At 33.6% G+C, this 24,396-nt stretch overlaps 3 protein-coding genes and 1 long non-coding RNA gene across 6 annotated transcripts; 2 read left to right on the top strand and 2 right to left on the bottom strand.

Annotated features, from left to right (window-relative positions):
* The first annotated feature begins 316 nt into the window (after positions 1 to 316).
* Positions 317 to 2,569, top strand: LOC131437252 (zinc finger protein 91-like). Its single transcript, XM_058606477.1, has 5 exons — positions 317 to 458; positions 527 to 1,145; positions 1,197 to 1,423; positions 1,477 to 1,693; positions 1,755 to 2,569. Exons 2-5 carry the CDS (start codon positions 538 to 540, stop codon positions 1,972 to 1,974), a joined length of 1,272 nt encoding a protein of 423 aa, XP_058462460.1. The 5' UTR covers positions 317 to 458; positions 527 to 537; the 3' UTR covers positions 1,975 to 2,569.
* Positions 2,269 to 4,112, bottom strand: LOC131437251 (zinc finger protein 578-like). 2 transcript variants are annotated; one of them, XM_058606475.1, is made up of 5 exons: positions 3,929 to 4,112; positions 3,206 to 3,848; positions 2,887 to 3,140; positions 2,619 to 2,835; positions 2,269 to 2,497 (listed from the first exon to the last, which is right to left on the bottom strand). In XM_058606475.1, exons 1-5 carry the CDS (start codon positions 4,017 to 4,019, stop codon positions 2,269 to 2,271), a joined length of 1,434 nt encoding a protein of 477 aa, XP_058462458.1. In that variant the 5' UTR covers positions 4,020 to 4,112. The 2 variants fall into 2 exon arrangements, with proteins under 2 accessions (XP_058462458.1, XP_058462457.1); XM_058606474.1 differs by having other exon boundaries at positions 2,887 to 3,155.
* Positions 4,113 to 4,812: 700 nt separating this feature from the next.
* Positions 4,813 to 5,469, bottom strand: LOC131436081 (uncharacterized). Its single transcript, XR_009230578.1, has 2 exons — positions 5,217 to 5,469; positions 4,813 to 5,132 (listed from the first exon to the last, which is right to left on the bottom strand). It is a non-coding gene; the product is annotated as an uncharacterized LOC131436081 (long non-coding RNA).
* Positions 5,470 to 14,053: 8,584 nt separating this feature from the next.
* LOC131437901 (zinc finger protein 561-like) lies at positions 14,054 to 16,294 on the top strand. Of its 2 annotated transcripts, XM_058607557.1 has the most exons (5): positions 14,058 to 14,324; positions 14,446 to 15,076; positions 15,132 to 15,364; positions 15,426 to 15,642; positions 15,705 to 16,294. In XM_058607557.1, exons 1-5 carry the CDS (start codon positions 14,306 to 14,308, stop codon positions 15,937 to 15,939), a joined length of 1,335 nt encoding a protein of 444 aa, XP_058463540.1. In that variant the 5' UTR covers positions 14,058 to 14,305; the 3' UTR covers positions 15,940 to 16,294. The 2 variants fall into 2 exon arrangements, with proteins under 2 accessions (XP_058463541.1, XP_058463540.1); XM_058607558.1 differs by lacking the exons at positions 15,426 to 15,642; positions 15,705 to 16,294 and having other exon boundaries at positions 14,054 to 14,324; positions 15,142 to 15,278.
* Positions 16,295 to 24,396: the final 8,102 nt, after the last annotated feature.

Below are 24,396 nucleotides of genomic sequence, written 5' to 3' on the forward strand. Positions count from 1 at the left end.
CGCTATTAACGGAGGGTCAATAAAATTACATTATTACTGAACCAACTGGTTCACGATTACTGACCCAACATTTTTCAATGAATCGTATGGGACATTGTAATCTTGAGTTTATCTTTGGTGAGACCTTTTTTTTTGCTCACTAAATTCAATTCGATCTGCTATAATGGTACGGAAAATGGGTAGTGAGACCTTTTTTTCTGCTCACCAAATTGATTTTGAACTGCTATTGGGGTACGGAAAACGGTAACAGATTTTTACAGACAGGTTTTGGGTTTGATCACAGATTTTTAAAAAAATGACCTGGCATCCCTGTTTCTGAAATGTATACTATTTGTCTTACTCTTGTTGAATTCGTGAAGTATAGAAACCTGTATGTGATTTAAAGTTTATTTCATGTTAACCTGCACTCTCGAAAATTGGTTACTATCATACCTTCATTACGCCATTCACACGAAAAGGTTTGTTGTTTTGTAAATGAAGTATGGCTCAAGAATATGTTTAAATTCAGATTGTTTTCCTATAACAGTGAAACAGGCAATGTCTTCGGAATTTTCAGGAAACTCAATAACGAATATTACGCCAACTGCAGATTATACATTTGATGATTGTGCTGATCCAGAACCGTCCGATTTGATTTGTGTTCTGTGCCTGCGCCAATGTACTTCAGAACAATGCGTACAATTTTCCACAAGTGAAAATGATACTTTTTTCGATGCATTTGAAAACCGCTCAAAACTAGAAAATCTACTAAACATAGACTTGGATCTGAAACACTTTGTAACCTGTCTAACCTGCTGGAAGCTAGTCGAAATGTTTATTGACTTCAAGCAATGCTGCTTAAAAGCGGAACAGTGGAGTCATAAATTTATCAATGGTTTGAGCCGTCATCAAAAAGATAACGAGTTCTGGCTGTGCCACGAAATGTTCGCATTGATTGACCGAACTCACCAGGAAATTAGGGAGCACTTTGATCGAATGAATGCTGAGGAGATAACACCAAAAGATGTATCCTCCCTCATGCCCATGGAAAGTATCTGTATCAAATTAGATATCGTTGAAGAATCGCCACCCGTCGGAAATGAAGACACTCAGAGCAAGAAACGACCGAGGAAAAACAGAATAGTCAAAGATGCGCTACACGAAGAGTAGGTATGACATTCGAGATGTATTTCGTTAAATAAATTTTGAAATTACAGTGTCGAGAATCCGGATTCATTGATTGTGGAGAAATCCGATATCGATGTGACAGCATGTGAGAAATGTGATCGTAAATTCGATACTGAGATCGGACATAGACTCCATATTCAGCATTGCAAGGGTCGAGAAACTGGGAAGCTGGAGAAATCCTACGTTGAATGTTCAATTTGTACTGCTTCATTTAAAGATCCCACATCCTTAAATTATCATATGAACAAGCACAAAGGTTTGATTTCGTAGTATTTCGAGACAATTTCTGAAACAGTTCGTGTTTTGTAGGTGTCAAACCGTACAAGTGTCGACAAAAATGTGATAAATATTTCTACAGTGCATTTAGCCGCAAACATCACGAGACAAATTGTGGTTCGGATACTCATGTTTGCCCACATTGCGGGGCTCTGCTGAAAAATGCGGATACTCTCGGCAATCACATAACGCACGTGCACGGAGAGGCCACCATTGGCTGTGAAACTTGCGGGAAGATGTTCAAGTCAAAGTTAGTTTTATCAGTTGATCCCATAATCAATTATGCCTTATATTTTTTTATTGTATTTCAGGAAAAAACTCAGCCGCCATATGTTGGTGCACACGAATATTCGAAACTATCCCTGCACTGTGTGCGAAAAAGCGTTCAAATCATCTTATGCCGCCAATGTACACCGAAGAATACACACCCAAGAGAAACCGTTCATTTGCGAGATTTGTGGTCAGGATTTCACGTACAAATGCTCTTTGAAGGCTCACGTGTCCAGGGATCATGGATGGCAGGCAGACTGAACGCTTTTACCGAAGACAGTGGTTTCAGAAACTATTAATTTTCCTTGAACACAACCACCTGTATTAATTGTGTTCGAACATTAGCATATGATAGTTTGGATTTCAAATTATTTTTTAGTCAGCAATACTGATATTGGAAATTTATAATCCTAAAATCAATGCTCCGTTGAATGACCTACTTTTGTTTTATAGTCTAAAAGTTCATAAAAAAATAATAGTCAAAAGAGCAGGATACCTGTGAATCATTTTATTTTATGGATAATATAATAGACAGTCGAATGAGTCGAAAGTTAGTTAGGCTACTGTTTCCATTTTACCTCGATGAAGCCGCTCAACATGATTCTTCAAGGCGTTTGTGTACATAAAAGCCTCTCCACACATTACACATTTGTACGGCTTTTCTTGGGTATGTACCCGTTTGTGAACTTTGAGTGCCACTGCTGATTTGTATGTTTTGTTGCACATATCGCATGCGAAGTTTCGTTCCTTCGAGTGTGTTTTCAAGTGTATTTCAAGACGTGAACTGAAAATATAAGAAACTATATTTAAAAAAACATTCCAAACTAAATAAATAAAACAGTGCGAGTAAATGCAATTACAGAACGTGTATAAATAAAAAAAAACTATTGAAAAATTCAAATTACCTGGTAGGAAAGGTCCGCTCACAAATGTTACAAGAAAATTCATGGTTGCCATGCACAGATTGTATGTGACGCCTCAGATATTTTCTGCAGCTAAGTATTTGGCCGCAGTGATGACAAATAAATGGGTTTTTATCGCATTTATATTCATGCTGACGTCTGCCTGAAGTCCCATAGAAATATGCTTCACAACTTTTGCGACATTTGTATGGTTTGACACCTGAAATTGAATTGCGTTATCATCTGAGTTTCAAATCAAACTTCCAAATACCATTATGCTTATTAATGTGACCGATAAGACATGCTCGGTTGGTGAATGTAACCGGGCACATATGGCAATTGTACATTGATTTTCCAACCTTTTTCGATTTTTCGGTACCGCTACAGCCTAACAAGTGCACTGCAAGTCCATGCTTCGAATCGAACCGCCGTGTACATTTCTCACAAGTGTGGACATCCACTTCTACTGTATTGATAGCAGCCATGGATTCTTCTAGTTGATCTTTCTTCGCATCCAGTACTATACTGCCATGTGTAAAACTTTTAAAATAATCCAAATCTTACTCATCTAACGAATTTTTCCAACTTACTTTTCTTTCGTATCATTCGAATCCGGTATCGAGTCATTGTAGGAGACTGTTGATTTAATCATAGTTTTGGATTTGTCAGGTTTCGATTCTGCCGTCGCACAATCACTAGATGGAATAAGATGTGTCATCCATTGCCCAGACTCCAAGCGATTGGCATGCTTATGTATCATACTCTGCATTTGATCAATCATTTCAATCGTAGAACTTTTTTGCCAGTGGTCCGATTCCTGGTCTACATTTAAGCCTCTCGTATATTGAGAAATTTGAAATTGCGCTTCCAGACAACACTGCTTGAAATCGGCAAATGTTTCAACCAATCTCCAGCATGTTAGACACATTGAAAATGTATCCAATTTTAATTCCTGACCAAACATTAGATGTAGTTTCTGCTGAAACACAACCGACTGAATATCCATTTCTTTCAAAAGGGAGACATTGACCAATAAGTCCAAACCACACTCTCGCAAACAGAGTGCACAAAATGAGATTTCAGAGAAATCAATTACTTCAGATTTAACAGTAACTTGCTCAATTTCTCGAACTGTGAAAACATCGGCAGTTGGCACTTCTTTAATTGTAGAAACTTCCAAAAGAGGATCTTCGAAAGGGGTAAAATTTGTTGATTGCTGTACGAAATTTGCTTCTGTTGGAAAAATCACAAAAGTTAGAATTTTATATACGAAGAAATCAAACTCGAAAATATCTGTACTCCGGACCACTTACCCTTTGCACGCAGGGCGAGTTTTTTTTCTCGCTGTCGCTGCCGATATGAAGCAGCATATTTCTTTTGAAGCCATTTAGACGATTTAGACATTATGAAAAAATATGAGAATATCAATTTTTATAGAAAAATCTGTAGCTGAATATAAAATTTGACAACTCCTGAAAAAATAGCTTTTTTTCTGCCCATGTCAGAATCAGAGATGCCAGATAATTTCATAGAAAATCTGTATGATCCTAAATAAAAAATCTGTATTCATCTGCATCTAGGGATGTCAGATTTTTTGAATTACTCGATTATTCAATAATCGAGTATAATTTTCAAACTAATCGAATAAATTTTATTCACCCCAGATATTATTAATCGACTACTCGATTAATTATTCGATTATTATTATGAGATTTTTCGAATTATTTGATTAGTACAATAATCGAATTTCAGTTCCAGTCTATCGATTAACTAGTACTCATTTTTTTTTTGTTTCAATTATACACTCAGAAAAATAGTATGGTAACTGTTACTATATAGAGGGCCAACTTGACCATGAGCGTATAGTGGTTTTCAGCCGACTATGAAATCAGATGATTTCAACAATAGTCAAGTTCATGTTTACTATGAATTGTATCGGCTCTAGAATAGTAATATTGAACAGTGTATTGTATGAATAACTAATACGATTGAGATGGTTAGCCTAACCATGACCGAATATTTTTTTTACATTGTAGTTTTTGCTATAACCAGAGTCATGGTATTTTTGACATTTCACTTCTAGTTATTTTGAAACTAAAAGCAGTGGTTGATTCAACAATGCTGAAGATCAGCAAAACATGAGCTAATGTTGAAAAGTTTTATGAATTTAAATTCTAAAATAAGAACAACAAAATAATTTCATTAAACTCTATTTTATTTTCGCATCAAATCAAATGATAATATACCTGGTGAAATATTGCTTAGCATTGCTTGATAGCATCAGTTGATCCAAGGCTCTGTCCGGTGGAGTTTTTCCTGAAGCAGGAATTGGCAGCAGGAAAGAAATTATTAGCCAAGTCCAGATGCAAACCTCGATGCCCACCTGCGATTTTCCGTCGGATTCGAGCGAATTGAATCCGGGAATCAAATGATAATCTTCCTTTTCATCAATCGCTTGATGTTGTTTCTACAGCGACCGATAATGAATAATAAACCGTATACGAGATGTTGATTTCACTGGAAAACATAACCGTTGCCGGAAAATTGTTGAAAAATTAAATTTCAACGACGGAAACTAGTAAGGCTACAAACTTTACCTACCTGCAAGACCTACCAAAGTACACAGTCACAATATAGAATATTTTGTTCAAATCCATCACTGATGTGTTACCCATGTTCGAAATTTTCTGCTAAATTGTAACTGTATGTGACAATAACAGTACACCCGTTCATTGACAATTTGTATAGTCAGCACAAATGTAATACATAGTAGGTTGAAAAACACTATACGATAATGTGCTTCCTACATAAATTCTGTTGATATGGACTACATGAATAGTGTTTTCAAACTTCATAATCGTCTTTTAAACCATGTATCTATTTATGGTAACATTATTATATTGTGAACATATTTACATGGTAGCGATAACTATTTAGCTCCTCATATATCAAGGCTCGAGAGCAATTTCACCTTACTAGAAATTGTGATTTTAACTATTTGTTCTTATATTTGAGATGACTACCATTGTCAGGATGACTATGCCAGAAAAGTCATTAATACAAATAGTTTAGTCAAGTCGTAGTCTTTGTTGTCTAGTAATTTATACAATACAGATGGTGAATAGTCATATATCATGATTGTTGCTACTATTTAAGCATATAGTTGAAATGACGATGGAAAACAGGCTACGGTTACTATGGTATTTTGCTCAGTGTAGAGGCTTTAACATCTTAGGTCATTCGCCTCTTCGGACCAGAAAATCTTTCTGACCCTATGTGCGGGGTTGGGAATCAAACCCAGGCGGGCTGCGTGGAAGGCATCGACTGTCCCATCACGCTATACCCGTCCCCCTAGTACTCAATTATTTGGATTATTTTTCGATCGATATTACGACATCCCTATCTGTATCCAATAATATATTAAAAACGGCCCCCTGTCACGACGCCATCTTGATGAGATCAAAATCGGAACTTCAAAATCAGCTGATTGCAATGTAAACAAACAAACAGTAATACATTTGTTTTACGCGTTTACCTTGTTTAGTGCACGAAAATTAGTGAATTTTGGCTCGACTCTCTCACAATAACTTGTCGGTTTACCTAAAATACAGCAGACAGTGTTTTGGGACATCAACTGAGGATAAATTTTCACAATTTGAGAGTCGCGATGAGTATCAAAACATCGCAGTGTTTGGGGCTCGAAACGCGAGGGGCTCAACGTAATCGGTATACTTTCAAATGGCTGGTGCTCACATACCGGTGTCAGATGGGTGATTAAAAATGTATAACGAAACCCGCGTTGGCAGGTTGCCAGATTTATCTGGCAAATACCAGATTTTTCTCGCTTCGCACTCAAACTAACCAGATCTTTTACCAGATTTTACAAATTTTCCCAGATTTTGCAAATTTTCTTAGATTTTGTCAGATCTCGCAAGATCTTTACGGTTTTGGCCTCGATACGATAGGTGGTGAGAATGTAGCCCGGTCAAAATTTTCTTATGTATAGTAGATCCAGACTAACCCAAATAAATTTTTGAGTCAGACAGATTTTTGGAAAATAACCTGGCAACTCTGAACGAAACGATCATTCCGATAGTCCCACGACAAAAGGGCCATACTGCGAATGAGAGCCTCTCTTTTTCGATTATTACGAAGCTGTTATTGAAATTTCTTTACTACTTCGTAACTAATGTCACTAATTTCATTGAAATAGTGACAAAAGAAAATTTGGTTAGGTATAAAAAAATATTGTTGCTTGAAAATTCAAAACTAGATTTTCATTTTTCTCAATTGATTAGTTTGTATATACTAGTATTTGAACCTGTAATTATTTCGTCTCATTTTACGTTATTCTTTCATACTATGTTTTTTGAAAATAATATAACTTTTAATAAACAATCAGATTCAACAAAACATACTTCTGACCCACACACTTAAATCCAATTTTCGAGCTCAGTAAAGTAAAATACCGAGACAGATAGGCAAACAAAATTTTTCTGATTGCTCAGTAATCAATATTATGTCTTCTGAGATTCGTTCAGTAGATATACTGTTTTTTCGGCAAAGTGCATCTTTTTGACAAGATTTGGCAAAGTCTTGTGCTGAACTCATCGGTAATTAACAATTATCCCGAAATCAGCAAATGCGTTTGCCGAAATTTCGAAACATCTGTATCCTGCATGAAATTCGCATGGACGTATACAAATCAAAACATTACAGGTAATTCTGTATGAATGGCAACTCTGTTGGTAAATGAAAAAAATAAACACAGTCTACACTGAGCTAAATTTTCTTTTTCACATTATATGATATTCTAATGATTTTGCACTATTAGCATTTCCAATAATAGTTACAAGATGTGTTCAACATCATGTCAAATATATGAGATAATCTTATGAAACATAAAACTCTTCTTAACATTATTTTTACAGGATTTCCATATAACGAATGAAATTTCCAGTCTAAGTCAAATTTATTGGCGCGTCTTATAACCATTAGTAGATATCCGCACAACATACATTGGAACAATTTATGAAGCGCATATTATATTCACTTCGAATTTATTTAGATAGGTTCATATATACCATATGACTAGTTAAGTATAATATATATATATATATATATATATATATATATATATATATATATATATATATATATATATATATATATATATATATATATATATATATATATATATATATATATATATATATATATATATATATATATATATATATATATATATATATATGTATATATATATATATATATATATATATATATATATATATATATATATATATATATATATATATATATATATATATATATATAACACTCAATGGAGGTCATACGAATAGTAGATAATTGCAAACTACTACTTTTCTTTGAGGATTCAAGCTATACTAGTATTCCGTTCGGTAAGGGAGCACCTCATGATATTTGCGAAAGAGAAGTGAGATCCCGAGACTGAAAATAAAAAAAAATGAATCTTACTAGACAGATAGAGTAATGAAACGTACCGGATATATATTTCATGGTCCGTTAACGCATATCCTTGAACGAAGTTGGATAAGCTGTTTTTTCAGCGATTTAAAATTACATTGAGATGCGGAACTTCCTGAAAAAAATGGTCTGGAGAAGTTGACGAATATTGATGACACAACTATTCCTTCAGCTTCAAGCAGTAAGATTCACGACTTTCATCGGATTTCCATATAAATTATATGGGATATTTTTATAACTTTCATTATGATAATGTCCATTTAGATTTGACGTACACATTAAATAAAAATTATAAGTTTCTATATAAATTCTATGAATTATATTCGGCATATGATTCATATGACAAATCTAATGAATATAAATAAGATTTTCATTTCAGTGTAGATGACAGACAGGATGTTTTTGATAGGGTAACGTGGCGCCATCATGACACATGTGAGTACTGTCCCAAATAAGGGAATATTCAAAATGACCGTTAAAATGATTGAAGAATCTAATTTGATTGTCCTGTCTGTTAGTCTGTGGTGTTATTGCCAATAACATTTCTTTCCCACTAGTAAACATACCCATATTTCAATCTCTTTAACTCGTCTAAAGATTTATTTCTTGTATGTGAGATACTATTCCCCAGTAACATTTTTAATACTAATAAATACTTGTAGCTGTCTTCAATGCTACATAATAAATCATGCATCAAAACTTTAAACTCCACGAAAGCCTACTGAAAACCTCCATAAGAGCATGTTCCTGCCAAGTGGACCATTCTTTAACAGGTTTATAAAGCAAAGTGAAGTATCAGCATAACAATGCGTTAAAACTCCAATTTCAAGAAAACTTTGAAACCAGTTTTACGATCAACATTAAATTTATTCGGATGGAATGAATTCCGCTATGAATACACTGTCGTTTTGATGATATTTTTTATGAGTATGTGTGTGTTATGTCGGCACAGACTAACAGACACACACTTAAAACCGATTCTCGAGCTCGGCATAATGAAATGCCGAATTATATCGGCAACACTTAATTTTACTGACTATTCAGTAATTAACATGCTCTTTTCCGAAAATCGTTAAAGTTCTATGCTGATATCTCGGTAAAGCGAATTCTTTTGCTGAAGTTTGGCAAAATATTATACCGAACGTGTCAGTAAACAACAAATTTACCGAGATCAGCAAAACCGTTTGCCGAGATTTCGAACAGCGACTTAGCTTTTACTGAAACTCGGTGAGACGCTTGTCATCTAATGTTTCCTTTCGATTTTCCAAGCATCACGTCGCCATTGCTCGTGGAACTGGAAAACATCTAAATTGGAAAAAGGAAAAAGATTTGTATATTTTGTTAAAAGATAAGTAAAATCGAAAACTATCTAATTTGCATATATATTTATATTCGCTTATTTTCAGGTAGAGGCGTGAGGAGCACTAGAAACAATTGTCTTTAGCCGTGATGTTTTCTTTTGGTGTTTGCGCTATTTTAGTTTGCTGAATTGAGATGAACATCAATAAAATATTCCTTTCACCAACATTAGCTTTTGTGATATTAATTTCATGCAAAAATAAAAAAAATATTTTTCCTTTTTTCGATTACTGATGACTCGGCAATTCATGATTCCATCCTAATAACTTTTGCCGACCTGACAGCAAAACTTCTGCTGTCAAGTTCGGCAATAATTGACAGTTGACAAATTTTGGATTGCCGAGATTCTCAGTAATTATACATTTTGCCGAGACGATTACCGAGCACTCGGCTGTGTGTTTTTTTGCCGAGATTCAGCAAGAAATTTTAAGTGTGCAGGACACTCAAATTTAATTTTTTAACCATTTTAACGGTCATTTCGAATATTCATTTAGTTGGGACAGTAGCCACATATGTCATGATGGCGCCACGTTATCCTATCGAAAATATCGTGTCTGTCATCTAGACTGTGTTTATTTTTTTCATTTACCAACAGAAATGCCATTCATACAGAACTATCTGTAATGTACTGATTTGTACACTTCCATACGGATTTCATGCCGGATACAGATATAATACATATTGCCAAAACTAATACAGATTTATGCCTACTTCTCATCCTCCAACGCAATACAAAATCAAACCCATGTTCTATTACGATATTTACTTGCTTCTTGCCTGCCGCCAGTGTATCGGGTGAAAATCATCAATATAATCAAAAATAGCCTAAATGACTACAAGTTCATTTTTCATCGGATCCGATAATGAACGTTTTCAACATTCCGTGCCAAAAACTAACTAAAAGGAATAAACATTACAGCTATGTATATACCACAAACCAATAATCAGTTTCACCTACCTGAAAAGTCATTTTCTGAAAAACGTGGAGAAAAATAAATCGTTACTTTCAAACGTCGCTAAAAAGTAATCCCATAATTTATTGTGACGATTCTTTTTTAATATTATACAAAGCTTGATGAATTCTGGCATCCCTGCAAGCAGCTGAACTTTTTTGACAAACGGGGGGAAGCCAAAAATGTGTACATAACACGAGGGGTCTACCGATAGTAAATACAAAGATAAATAATAAAGACATGTACGTGCTCATGATTATTTTTAAAAAATGTGGTTCGTTCCCAGTACCTTCTGAAATGACCGCACCCAAGTAACATTTCGAATGCCTAATGGTTTTGATTGTAATTTATAGGAGTTTTGTAATTGATTTTTCAATCACTACCTGTTTTATGACGACTATAATAAATGTCTCTTTTGACAAGTAATATCATAGTTTTTAAAGCTTCTATAAAACTTTTTACCCAGACTAACAACTAGACTGAAAATAAAACAATGTGTACTAGAATAAAACCATGCAAACACTCTTAATATTGATTTCAAACATATTCTTTTGAACATTATTGTCCGTAAAATTCTTTCATAAATCTAGTTTTGTGTGTGTGCGTGTTCGTTGGATGACAGTTTCACTCAGAGCAAATTTGAGGGTTCTGAAGTACATTTATGACACATTTGTTGTGGGCTATTTGATTTATTGCTTCTTGGGTTAAGCGTAATTTGCATTAAAGAAAATTTCATGGCCGCCATTATGATGTCCTATACCGTAGCATTTACTGACATCAAATAAACTTCGAAATGCAAAAACGAGGAAATATGATGGGCTTTCATGATTCGTTTCCAAAATATATGCACAAGTTTTAACGCCACGAAATAGTTTTATACAAAAATGACGATGAATCACAAAAAATAATTTTCATAAATCATGAAGACTTTCGCAAAAACCGCATTTATTTCAAGGCGATTAGTTATAATTCTAATTTTTATCTTTACATTCACGATAAAAATAAAAGCGCATGAAGTTTTTACGTTCGGAAAAAGCCTCAAACTCTTAAAAATAAACTAATATATTCTTACTGATTGCATTCAAAGTAGACATGACACACACGTAGTCAAGAAAAATATTATCAAAACGTCAGTTTATTCATGGCGGAATTCATTCCATCCAAATAAATTAAATGTTGATCGTAAAGCTGGTTTCAAAATTTTCTTGAATTAGGAGTTTTAACGCAGGTTTATGCTAATTCTTCACTTTGCTTTATAAACCTTATGAAGAATGGTCCACTTGGCAGGAACATGCTCTTATAGAGGTTTTCAGTAGGCTTTCGAAGAGTTTAAAGTTTTAATACAAGATTTATTATGTAGCATTGAAGACAGCTACAAGTATTTATTAATATTAAAATTGTTACTTGGGCACTCACCACTTGGTGGAGCGCGAGATTAATTGCATTGTTATCATTTTAACCAAAGTGTGCCATAAAATCTCAATATATACAAATGAGCTACCGAATCGAAAGGGTTCTCTCACGGTTTGACATTTGCATTATGAATGTATGATGGGAACTCAGCAGTGCAACCAATTTATCACCATTGGTGCCAGTTTCACGGAGGACCGTAGATGTGCGCCAAAAAAAGATCGTGACTGTCATGTCTGGAAATTCGTTTGTGGTAAATAGTTCGCGCAGTTCAATATAAGTGGAACTAGTGTCCCACGAAAAAATTTTTAAGTAAATTCTTCTCATAGAGTCATGTCTGTTAATCTGTGATGTCGGCTTTGAATGCAATCAGTATGAATATATTAGATTTAAATTACAAGTTTGAGGCTTTTTCCGAACGTAAAAACTTCATGTGCTTTAAGTTTTATCGTGAATATATGAATAAAAATAAGAATAATAACTAATCGCCTTGAAATAAATGCGCCTTTTGCAAAAAATATTATTTTTTGTGATTCATCGTCATTTTCGTATAAAACTTTTTCGTGGAGTTAAAACTTGTGCATACGTTCTGAAAATGAATCATGAAAGTACATCATATATCCTCGTTTTGGCATTTAAGTTTATTTGATGCCAATATATCTAAAGTATAGAACATCATAATGGCGGCCATGAAATTTTCTTTAATGCAAATTACACTTAACCTGAAAGACAATTAATCAAATAACCCACAACAAATGTGTCATAAATGTACTTTAGAACCCTCAACTTTGCTTTGAGTGAAAATGTCATCCAATGAACACGCACAAACACAAAACTAGATTTATTTAAGTTTTAAAGAAAATGTTTGAAAGCAATAATAAGAGTGTTTGCATGGTTTTATTCTAGTACAAATTGTTGTATTTTCAGTCCAGTTGTTAGTCTAGGTAAAAGTGTTTTATAGAAGCTTTGAAAACTATGATATCACTTGTTAAAAGTAACACTTATTATAGTTGTCATAAAACAGGTAGTGATTGAAAAATCAATTACAAAACACCTATAAGTTATAATCAAAACCATAAGGCATTCGAATTGTTACTTGCGATTGAAGCACAGACTAACAGACAGGACACTCAAATTAGATTCTTTAACCATATAAACGGTCATTTCGAATATTCCTTTATTTGGGACAGTACTCGCATTTGTCATGATGGCGCTACGTTACCCTATCAAATACATCCTGTCTGTCATCTAGACTGTGTTTTTTTTTCATTTACCAACCGAGTTGCCATTCATACAGAATTATCTGTAATGTATTGATTTGTATACCTCCATGCGATTTTCATGCAGGATACAGATTAGTTACATATTGCCAAAACTATATACAGATTTGTGCCTACTTCTCATCCTACAACGCAATACAAACCCGTTTTGTTACAATATTTACTTGCTTCTGGTCTGCCGTCACTTAATTTCGGGTGAAAATCACCAACACAATCAAAAATAGTCTAGATGAACAACGTTGAGTAAAATAAATGTTTACCTTCCAACATCGCTAAATAAGTGAAATATATTATCAACGTAATCCAATAATTTATTGTGACGATTCATTATCAAATATTTTGATGAAATCAGGCAACCCTGCAAGCAGCTGATCGGTGTTGACAAACGAGGGGAAATCAACTAGTAAAAAAACTTTTACGTAACACAAGGGGTGTACCGATAGTAAATAGTTCGCGCAGTACAATATAGGTGGAACTAGTGCATCACGAAAAATGATTTTTATAAGAATTTACTCATACTGTCATGTCTGTTAGTCTGTGATTGAAGCACAAATGGAGCGACTTTGACTATTGGTGCGCTTAGAAACTTGAAATGAGTTTAGAAAAACTTTAAAAAAGTAGCAATTTTTAGCAGTGTAACATTATTTTTATTTCAACCCTGAACCCAGAGATGCCTGGTTTACAGATTATTCTGTGTTTCACAGTTTTCACTATGCTGCACAAATTTTAAAAATGAAACAGATTTTCAATGATTTCTGAATTCGATAACAGACAGACAATGAACCCCTAAAAGCGTTCAAATCGCTAGGAAAAACACCGTAAAAATGTATTGTCGGTATAGCGTTTGAGAGTGGCGTGACCATTTTTTGGCTCACCAAAATGATCCCGATCTACAATGTAATTGTGAGAAACGGTCAAAGATTTTGAATATCGATTTTTGAAAAACTGACCTGGCACCCTTGTCTCACGCCCGGGACTCCCGGAACGCCCGACGCTGATGTAAATAAACATTAATTTTAACCTAAGACCTTCAACGAAATAGCAAAATTGGATCGAGATGCTTCTGTTTGGGTTATTTTCGAAAAAATTTAAAGTGGACTTATATTTAAATATTAAATAGTGGCAGTTACTGGATAGGTTTGTTAAACAGTACTCATTAAAATATTAAAAATATAATTCAATGCCTCCTGTTTCAAGTGGTGAGTATATCTAACGATTATGTAAATTATCAATAGAATGGTTCATGCCCTCAAAACTAAATGCAGTTAAATTGTTTGATGAAATCTGCCATGTTTTTAAAAAAATCTGTTTTGACATCAGATAGGCAGGCTGCGAAGTCCACGAAAAATGCAGTGGCGTTCTACGAACACGAAGAAACCGAGGCACGAATTTCTCCAGAAAGAACAAGTAGTACAAATCCCGAATCAACGATGAGATGCACTCTGTGCTTGCGTGTTGCCCTAGAGAATGATTTTTTATCAATTTCAAAAGATTTACAGCAAACGAGCGATTCCGACATACAAAATAAGCTTGATAGATTGACGAACTTTCTGTCTTTCTTGTCAGAATCCGTGAGAATTTATAATATTTGCCGAACCTGTTTGATGCTTATAGAAATGATTAACGATTTCAAACAGTGCTGCTGTTGGGCTGAAAGCTGGGCTAAGCAGCATTCTGAGGAACACTCATTTCAAAAGGATACCGATGATTGGTGGTCTAGTTCTACTACTGATAAAATAAAACATATTCATAGTGCGATTCAGGAACGTGCCGAATTCATCGAAATGGAGGAAAAAAATCGCAATAGTCAAATAACGGATGAAACACCTGCATCGTATGCCTCACTTATTAAACTTGAGATTGATTTCGATGTAGAAAGAATGGATCATGATGGAACGGATAATAAAAAACTAGATAAGTGCGAAGGAGAAAGTGATACTGAAAATGAGAGGTAATTGAACCACATACATTTTTAAAAGGAAGACTGAAAAATAATTCATAATCAGTGATATCCAGTTTCAGTCTGACACGCATGAAGTAGAAATTTTTAATAAAGTGGACATAGAAATAATAACTTGTAAAACGTGTCATAGAAGATTCGACACAAAAAGCGGTTACTCAATTCACGTTCAGTATTGTAGCGATAAAAAACCTAACAAAGCAATTCACACATGTTCTATTTGTTCAGCAACATTCGTCAATCGCCGTTATTTGGAAGATCACACAAATAAACATCGCGGTAGTAACACGTGTAATTAGCTGGCAAATCAATTTTATATATTTTCTTTTTATCATCACAGGTATCAAGCCATACGAGTGTCAAAATAAATGTGGACTCAGTTTCTATGGTGCTCAGGCCAAAAAGTCACACGAAAAACATTGTGGCATAGACAAACTGGTCTGTTCATATTGCGGCACTCAGCTAAGTTCTGAAGTGGTTCTTCAGGAGCATGTATCGTCAGTACATGGCGAGGCGAAATTTTGTTGTAAAGCCTGCGGACGAATGTTTAAATCGAAGTTTGTTGAACACACCCTATATTTCTACAAACAACACGAAAAAAAACTTATTTTCATTCTAGGAAATGTTTTAAAAAACACATGCTAGTTCATTCTGATGTGCGAAATTACGTTTGTGAGATATGTCAAAAGGCCTTCAAATCATCCTATGCCCGCTGGGTGCACCTCAGAATACACACCCAAGAAAAGCCTTTTGCGTGTAATATTTGCGAGGAAAAGTTTACTTACAACTGTTCTCTGAAGACGCACGTTAAACGGGCTCATGGATTGTCAAAGAAAACGGCTTCGAAAACGTAAAACCAAACCAAAGAGATCAAAACGAATCATACCACTAGAACAAGAACTTCCCTCGGGATAGATTGAGAAGGCATTATGTGAACAGCGTATTTTTCGTTTCAATTTTAGTATAGAGAAAATCTTTTCCATTGCTGCACAAAAGGGACTTAAACTTCAACAAAAAACTTTTATCTAGGAAACTTCAAGTTAACTGCAGAAGCAATCTTTCGCAGTAGCAGTAACAGATTCTCTTGAATCTCGGTTTATTTTTAAATAGGTTAAGGTTTAAAATTGTCGTTCAAAGCTGCGCACCAAAAATATTGTAATTTAGTTTGACTTTTCGATTGATATTAGAAAAATATAATTTGGAATACTAGGAACATTTTTTTCCATTTCAGAAACAGATAAGTATATCTTATATTTTGATTCGACTTGGTCAAGCCTGCTTGACCAATTATATTGGTCTAAATATTGTACAAAAATTAGACAAATCATTCAGCAACACAAGTTCTCATACGTGAACTAGATATCATCTCGAGATGATAAACCTAAAGTTTTCGACTAAAAACAATGATTTTTTACTTCAGAAAGAGCAGGGTATTTCTGACTTCCGGAGAAAAAATAAACATTTATTCACTCCGATTCTGAATTTCGTTTGTATCGGATTATTTCGATCGAATGCGAAATTTTGCATTCTGTATTTTGATCGAGTTCGAGTTTTCCATACGAAAGCATCACTCGATCGAATTACAGAATGCAGTTTTTCACATTCGATCGAAGTAATCCGATTTGATCGAAATTAGTTCATCCAACCTCTTCTAAGCTAAATCCGCGCAGCGATATCATATTACCAAAATATTCAGCTCTCACTTTTTTGCGATGTAGGATAGAAAACTATCAAACTCGTGCGCACGAAAATAGCAGCACTGTGTCCCATACATTTGAAATAATATGTTAAATGTTATACCGTGCGATGCTGAACTGGAGACAGATCTGCTCGAATACAACATAAAGTTATTCGCAAAAGGAAATAGTGTATTTTTTCATGTACAGACTAAAAAGAGGTACAATAATTGCATTTGAACAAAGCGGATAATTTCAAAAGATATATGCACAATTGTTTGTCGCATTTTTGTTTGCAAAAAGGTGAATAGAACATATTTCGCATTTAAAATCATAAGTGGTCCGACGATGGGTCGCTGGTCGACCGTCTCGACCTGAATCATCTATGACGAACAGAATATTTTGCTAGCACTAAGTGAGTTGCTTATATAAAATGTTAATAAATAATTACAGAATTTTAAAAATAAAACAATAATAATGATATTTCACCTAATATCATCAAAATATATTACCACGTTGACGGACAATTGCGGCTATAGCCGTCAAAGCGAAGTTCACAATGTGGCATGACTGCTATAGCCGTCCAAAACGAAACGGTCGTTTTTAGACACTACGGCTATAGCAGCACAAATGTGCATACAAAAATTGCTTGTTTGAACCATTAAACCTGTCATTTACGTTTTTAAATTTTTGCTGTTATAGCCGCCATCGTCCTATCACTTAGTGTATAGAGTCCGCTGGCGCCATGACGGTTATAGCCGCAACCTAATTAAAGGTACTAAATTAATCAAAATTAAGTTTATTTAAGCAGAAAGAGTAAAACTATACTTCTAACATTCTAAAAATCACAAAAACATATAGTGTCAATTTTCGAACTTCGCTTCCCAAGTAACATTTTTAATATTATTAAAGACTTGTCTGTCTTCAATGCTACATAATAAATCTTGCAATAAAACTTTAAACTCCACGAAAGCCTACTGAAAACCTCTATAAGAGCATGTTCCTGCAAAGTGGATTCTGCATTCTTCATAAGGTTTATAAATCAAAATGAAGAATCAGCATAAACCTGCTTTAAAACTCCAAATTCAAGAAAATTTTGAAACCAGCTTTACGATCAACATTAAATTTCTTTGGATGGAATGAATTCCGCTATGAATAAACTGTCGTTATGATGATATTTTTCTTGACTATCCCAAGTAACAATTCGAATGCCTTATGGTTTTGATTATAATTTATTGGAGTTTTGAAATTGATTTATCAATCACTACCTGTTTTATGACAACTATAATAAGTGTCTCTTTTAACCAGTAATATCATAGTTTTCAAAGCTTCTATAAAACCCTTTACCTACACTAAAAATAAAATAAAAATAAAACAATTTGCACTAGAATAAAACCATGCAAACACTCTTAATATTGCTTAGGTTAAGTGTAATTTGCATTAAAAGAAATTTCATGACCGCCATTATGATGCTCTATACCGTAGCATTTATTGACATCAAATAAACTTTGAAATGCAAAAACGAGGAAATATGTTGGACTTTCATGATTCATTTACAGATCGTATGCACAAGTTTTATCGCCACAGAATAGTTTTATACAAAAATGACGATGAATCACAAAAAATAATTTTCATAAATCATGGAGACTTTCACAAAAACCGCATTTATTTCAAGGCGATTAGTTATAATTCTTATTTTTATCCTTACATTCACGATAAAAATAAAAGCGCATGAAGTTTTTACGTTCGGAAAAGGTCTCAAACTCGTAATTAAAATATATATTCTTACTGATTGCATTCAAAGTAGACATGACACACATAGTCAAGAAAAATATCATCATAACGACAGTTTATTCATAGCGGAATTCATTCCATCCAAAGAAATTTAATGTTGATCGTAAAGCTGGTTTCAAAATTTTCTTGAATTTGGAGTTTTAAAGCAGGTTTATGCTGATTCTTCATTTTGATTTATAAACCTTATGAAGAATGGTCCACTTTGCAGGAACATGCTCTTATAGAGGTTTTCAGTAGGCTTTCGTGGAGTTTAAAGTTTTATTGCAAGATTTATTATGTAGCATTGAAGACAGCTACAAGTATTTAATAATATTAAAAATGTTACTTGGGATGTGTGTCATGTCTACTTTGAATGCAATCAGTAAGAATATATATTTTAATTACGAGTTTGAGACCTTTTCCGAACGTAAAAACTTCATGCGCTTTTATTTTTATCGTGAATGTAAGGATAAAAATAAGAATTATAACTAATCGCCTTGAAATAAATGCGGTTTTTGTGAAAGTCTCCATGATTTATGAAAATTATTTTTTGTGATTCATCGTCATTTTTGTATAAAACTATTCTGTGGCGATAAAACTTGTGCATACGATCTGTAAATGAATCATGAAAGTCCAACATATTTCCTCGTTTTCGCATTTCAAAGTTTATTTGATGTCAATAAATGCTACGGTATAGAGCATCATAATGGCGGTCATGAAATTTCTTTTAATGCAAATTACACTTAACCTAAGCAATATTAAGAGTGTTTGCATGGTTTTATTCTAGTGCAAATTGTTTTATTTTTATTTTATTTTTAGTGTAGGTAAAGGGTTTTATAGAAGCTTTGAAAACTATGATATTACTGGTTAAAAGAGACACTTATTATAGTTGTCATAAAACAGGTAGTGATTGATAAATCAATTTCAAAACTCCAATAAATTATAATCAAAACCATAAGGCATTCGAATTGTTACTTGGGTTGTTCCTACTGTCCGTCAACGTGTTAAGATTTTGAACGTTTCATCAATATTGTAGAGTGGACCCAAACTTTTGACCGGTAGTGCATGTTCTCAGACAACATATATCTATCGAACAAAACAATAAATGATTTTATTTTCATTTTTTCTTTCCTACTTTCCTATTTTTATTTGATCGAGTTACATGAATTTTTCAGAGTCAAAGTAGAGTGCAGATATGTCTATCTCCTCTACGTGGCGAAGAGCCAATGGAATTTATTTCCTCATTTCCTCAGTGTGGGCAGTTTAAACAATTTTAGCAAATGCGAAGCAAATTTTCTGGAAAAAGCCTACTATATTCTCTGTAACTATATAAAACACCACTAAACTGTTCGCGCACTAGTGCGTACGCCAATGTATTTACACATAGGTGTAAGGTTTTTGCCTTTCTTATACACACAGAAAAATGGAGCTTGTTTGAAAGAACAAAACAGTTAGTAGATTTTTCAATTTGATGTTTGTTAATTTCTATCTAGAATATGATTGTTTCAAACCAATTTCCCCCTTCAACACCAACAATAATCGCTGTTTGATGTGAATTAACATTTTGGTCTCACCCAACGAAAAAAATTGCTGTTCCAGCTAATTTTATTGTTGAAATAAACTACCAATTTTTTGTTTATCAACAAAAGTTGAGTTGATTTTATTGGCAAAATCTTTGTTGATTCAATTCTAATTTATCCTTATGTTAATAAATAAATTGATTCCTTTCATCTATGATCTAATATGTATGATGATGCAACACAGTTTATTGTTGAAATGAACCGTTTCAGTGATATTTCTTATAAACCAGAAAAACTTTTTCAACTGTGAATAATCAAAATTATTCTTACGTGTTTCAAAAAGTGAAACTTCATCTGCTCATTTCTTTTTCGTGGAGCATTTCAACAATTCAAGCGTAAGTATATTGATAATCAGTAATATTAGAAACCTCATAATATTACATAACACGTTTTCTTTACAAAAAAATATTGTTACAGGATATCATTATTTTAACCGATCTGCAAGGGCATCGCGCCGTGATTGTGGTTTGGAAATAATTTTAATTTCATTCATGTAAGTAATTAGAATTGAAAAAACAAAAAAAATCGACAATAAATGCATCAAAAATAACCCTCCATTTTATTTTGAAAGAAATCATTTTACTCTCAACAACAAAAAAAAGGATTTTAAACATAAAACGAAATAATATTCATTCTAGGTTTATATTTTATCATTTGTTTCAACTGCCAAGTTTAAAAATTCAAAGCACTATAAAGATTACCTTCATTTAAACTTAGTTCATTGTAAACTGACTTTGCAAGTTAAATTTACTATAGAATTGTTTGTTAAGAAACTGACAGGAATGCACAAGCCAAATATTTGTTGTTTTTAACAAAATATTTATTGAAATAAACTAATTCAATGAGACAAATCAAACATCTAGTTTTGTAGTTTCCAGCAACAATATTTGCTATATGAAACCAAATTTTCTGTTGTCACTATTTCAATAAAATAAATCGTTGCGAGAAACCAAAATTTTGTTACTTTTACAATATTTTTCTCTGCGTGTATAGAAAGGTTAGGCAAACACTAGGACAGGACCTGACAATTGTTAATCCTTTTTTAGGACCAATTTCGGACCAGCTCGTGATTGGTTGAAATTGACATAAGCAAGTACAAGTTGTTGAAATCAATATTACTGCAGGGTGGTAGAAAAAGTGTTGTCAGTATCGTCGGTAACAATGTTGATATTGGATATTTTATTTTTCGGGTCATCTTTTCAAAATTATTAATTTCAATAGGATTTAAGTTCAATTTGTTTTTAAGTCCTGTCAATGCGGAAAGTATACGAATACATTTAACAATCACTGGATGATACAAAGAGAAAGCCTGAAATCACGAAGTGTGATATGGACGAGAATATTGATTATGTTGGTTGAGAATAGCACCGAATCTTTGGATACTTCTGTATGTTATTATTTTTCTCAAATAGAATATGTTGAATACCTACTTTAGTTAATAAAGCTGCAAAGATTAATTACCCAAAATTGAGTGTTTTAGAACAATTTTATTTCAACTAAACTGTTTCAACTAAACGTTTTCTTCAAAACAAACATCTGATCAAAATGAATCCAGAGCTATATTTTTGACCGTTATAACATTTGTCTAAGTGTTTTCAAATGATAAATAATTGCATGTTATAAGGGAAGAAAGTTTTCAGAATGAATAATTATCTCTACTGGCAACAGTTATCCCGATGCATTTATTATTTACAGCAGGGAGCAACCGGAATAAGAAGAGAAATATTTTTCTGGAAAAAGAAGCCAGTTGTCTGGTCCTGTCCTAGGGCAAACACTGTGAAAACTGACTTTCGAATCGAGGCACGGAGGGCGGAGTGTCATATACCATTCGACTCAGTTCGTCGAATACGCAAAATGTATGTGTGTGTGTGTGTGTAGGTCGTCAAATGGTGAGATAACTCACCTCACCTCACAAGTTCCTATCTCATGCCTCCTCGACCGTCTATGATGACAGTTGGTCAATAGAACGGCGTCGACTGGGTGCTATCGCCTTCTGCGTTAGTAGCAGAAAGAGAGGGTGCGAAATGGATTGTAGGTTGAAGCCCATCCAAAAGTGCAATATTTTTCATAGTATATCGCAACATGTGGTTCTGTTTGTTGCATTATTTGTTATATATTGAAGTGAATTATATTATTATTATTATTATTATTATTATTGTTAATATTATTAAAAAAGAAATATATTTCCTGCAGTATTGCGACGGAAGAAGAGCATAACTTACACTGCAACATCAACTCTTATATATTGTATCATAGCATATTATTCCATATATTATTGTATTATATTATAGTATATTGTTAGAATATATTGTATTATATTACATTATGTTATATTATATTATATAATATTGTTTTCTATCTTGTTATACCACAGAGAACAGATATCCAACAGACATTCATGCGTGCAAAGTCGTGTGCAACGGTAATTTTTAACGGATTTTCACTTGTATGCTTTACACAGCTTTTTGAAAAAGTTTGTACTAGCTTGGATGTCTGATCTCTGTAGTTATATTATATTATATCATGTTGTATTGAATTATATTATGTTATATTATATTATATTATGTTATATTGTATTGTATTATATAATGTTACATTGTATTGTATTATATTTTTACATATTTTTATATTATACTATATTATATTATATTGTTTTATGCTCAATTATATCGACAATATCGACAATGGGGAGGGACAGGTAGTGCATCAGGGTATCTTACAAGTAAATGACTGGATGATGGAGTGAATTGCCAACCTGAGTTACGTGGGGGAAACTTTGTGTTTCTCCCTGAAGTTCTGAAATGAGTAAGACGCACCCTTCTAACAAACAAACCATCAGTCGGGTTTAAGCTGGTATAGCGAAATTCTTTATAATATGGCTGGATGTTCTTGCTGGAAGGCGCCGGGTCCTCAAAACTCATTTTGGCCTTCTTAACAGCAGTCATATGATAGCTATCTGATAAGAACAATTCCAGAAATGCTTAACAGATCATCAGATTCGACCTTCTCCGATTTGGATGAAACTTTGCACATGGCTTCAGTATGGCAAACCATAAGTATTGAACCGATGGAGAGGTCAATCCGACTCACGACTGTTTTTTAAAAAGGGCGTATGCATTTTTGCATTTCACAAAAGCCTTTTTCAAATCGTTGTTACTGGGAAACCGTTGATTGTACAAAAATGGCGTTCAGGAAGAAGTTGTAAAGAATCGATTGGGCACTCTAAAAAAATACACTGAAAAAATTTTTTGATTATTTTTCTCAATAATTACAAAATAATCCGAAAAAGTTATATAAAAAAAATCAGGGTTTTAATTTTTTTCGATAATTTTTATTTTAAAGCTGTTATTAAAACCTACAGATTGATGGCTATCCCATCCGTGCCTTTTGAAAAATGAAGAAGTTACAGCTAAAACAAATTACAAATATATTCGAAATTTCAAGTTCTCGTTGAAAGATAATCATTTAAACAGTAGAATATTATACTACAGATTAAAGGCAATAAATTTGTTCATTATTTTCTTTTTTTTAGAAGTAGCTGTTCTTGTGATACTTGGAAAAATGGTGTTATACATTTTTTATATTTCCATGAATTGTTTATTTGCTTGCTATATCTACAATTATTACATGTATACTTGAAGCGGCAAAACAAAACACTTAAAGAAAATCTTAACTTGCCTCGAAACTATTCCAATCGGTAGTCATTGTCAATAGACAACCAAATAACTCGATTCCGGCTATGCTGGTTTTCGTTTTCTGATTCCGAAAGCACCGGAATTAATAAGTAAAATAATTTCTAAAAATGCCTCAAAACCATTCCAATCGGTAGTCATTGTCAGTTGACGGCCAAATATTACTTTAGCATTCCTCGTTCTTGGGTTTTTATGAACGACCGAAGGTTGTAGCCACAGACTCAAAAATGGATTCCAGTCACTTTTCTCGAACCAACTTCGATTATACCGGTTCCCAGATTACGGTTTCGGAAGTACCTCTTTTCGTTTCCTCCGAGATCCGACCTAACCGACCTGAGTACTTTTTCACTCTATAGGTTATACTGGTTTATGGACAAGCCTTTTGAAGAATACCAAACATTTACCACATATGAGAATATGTGAGATATGAGAAAGGCATCATTACACCACTAGGTGGATTAAAACAGGTTTCCAGGATAACGGCTGATTGAGCCATTTGACGTCTCTTTAATGCACACAGATGCAATGTGTACGACGGTTTTAACCATTAATCTCGACTTTTTTCAAATAGAACTGAGTAATCTGTTTTT

The sequence above is a fragment of the Malaya genurostris genome, chromosome 3 (assembly GCF_030247185.1).
Source record: "Malaya genurostris strain Urasoe2022 chromosome 3, Malgen_1.1, whole genome shotgun sequence".
In the NCBI taxonomy this organism is placed as follows: Eukaryota; Metazoa; Arthropoda; class Insecta; order Diptera; family Culicidae; genus Malaya; species Malaya genurostris.

Bases quoted from the DNA above. Each gene is read 5' to 3' on its own strand.
- LOC131437252 (XM_058606477.1), top strand. From the start codon at position 538: ATGTCTTCGGAATTTTCAGGAAACTCAATAACGAATATTACGCCAACT. The intron at 1,424-1,476 runs GTTTGATTTCGT...CGTGTTTTGTAG, and splicing joins TCATATGAACAAGCACAAAG to GTGTCAAACCGTACAAGTGT. The intron at 1,694-1,754 runs GTTAGTTTTATC...ATTGTATTTCAG, and splicing joins GGGAAGATGTTCAAGTCAAA to GAAAAAACTCAGCCGCCATA.
- LOC131437901 (XM_058607557.1), top strand. The intron at 15,077-15,131 runs GTAATTGAACCA...ATTCATAATCAG, and splicing joins AGTGATACTGAAAATGAGAG to TGATATCCAGTTTCAGTCTG. The intron at 15,643-15,704 runs GTTTGTTGAACA...TTTTCATTCTAG, and splicing joins GGACGAATGTTTAAATCGAA to GAAATGTTTTAAAAAACACA.
- LOC131437251 (XM_058606474.1), bottom strand. From the start codon at position 4,019: ATGTCTAAATCGTCTAAATGGCTTCAAAAGAAATATGCTGCTTCATAT. The intron at 3,156-3,205 runs GTAAGTTGGAAA...TTATTTTAAAAG, and splicing joins TCGAATGATACGAAAGAAAA to TTTTACACATGGCAGTATAG. The intron at 2,836-2,886 runs GTATTTGGAAGT...ATTCAATTTCAG, and splicing joins TCACATTAATAAGCATAATG to GTGTCAAACCATACAAATGT.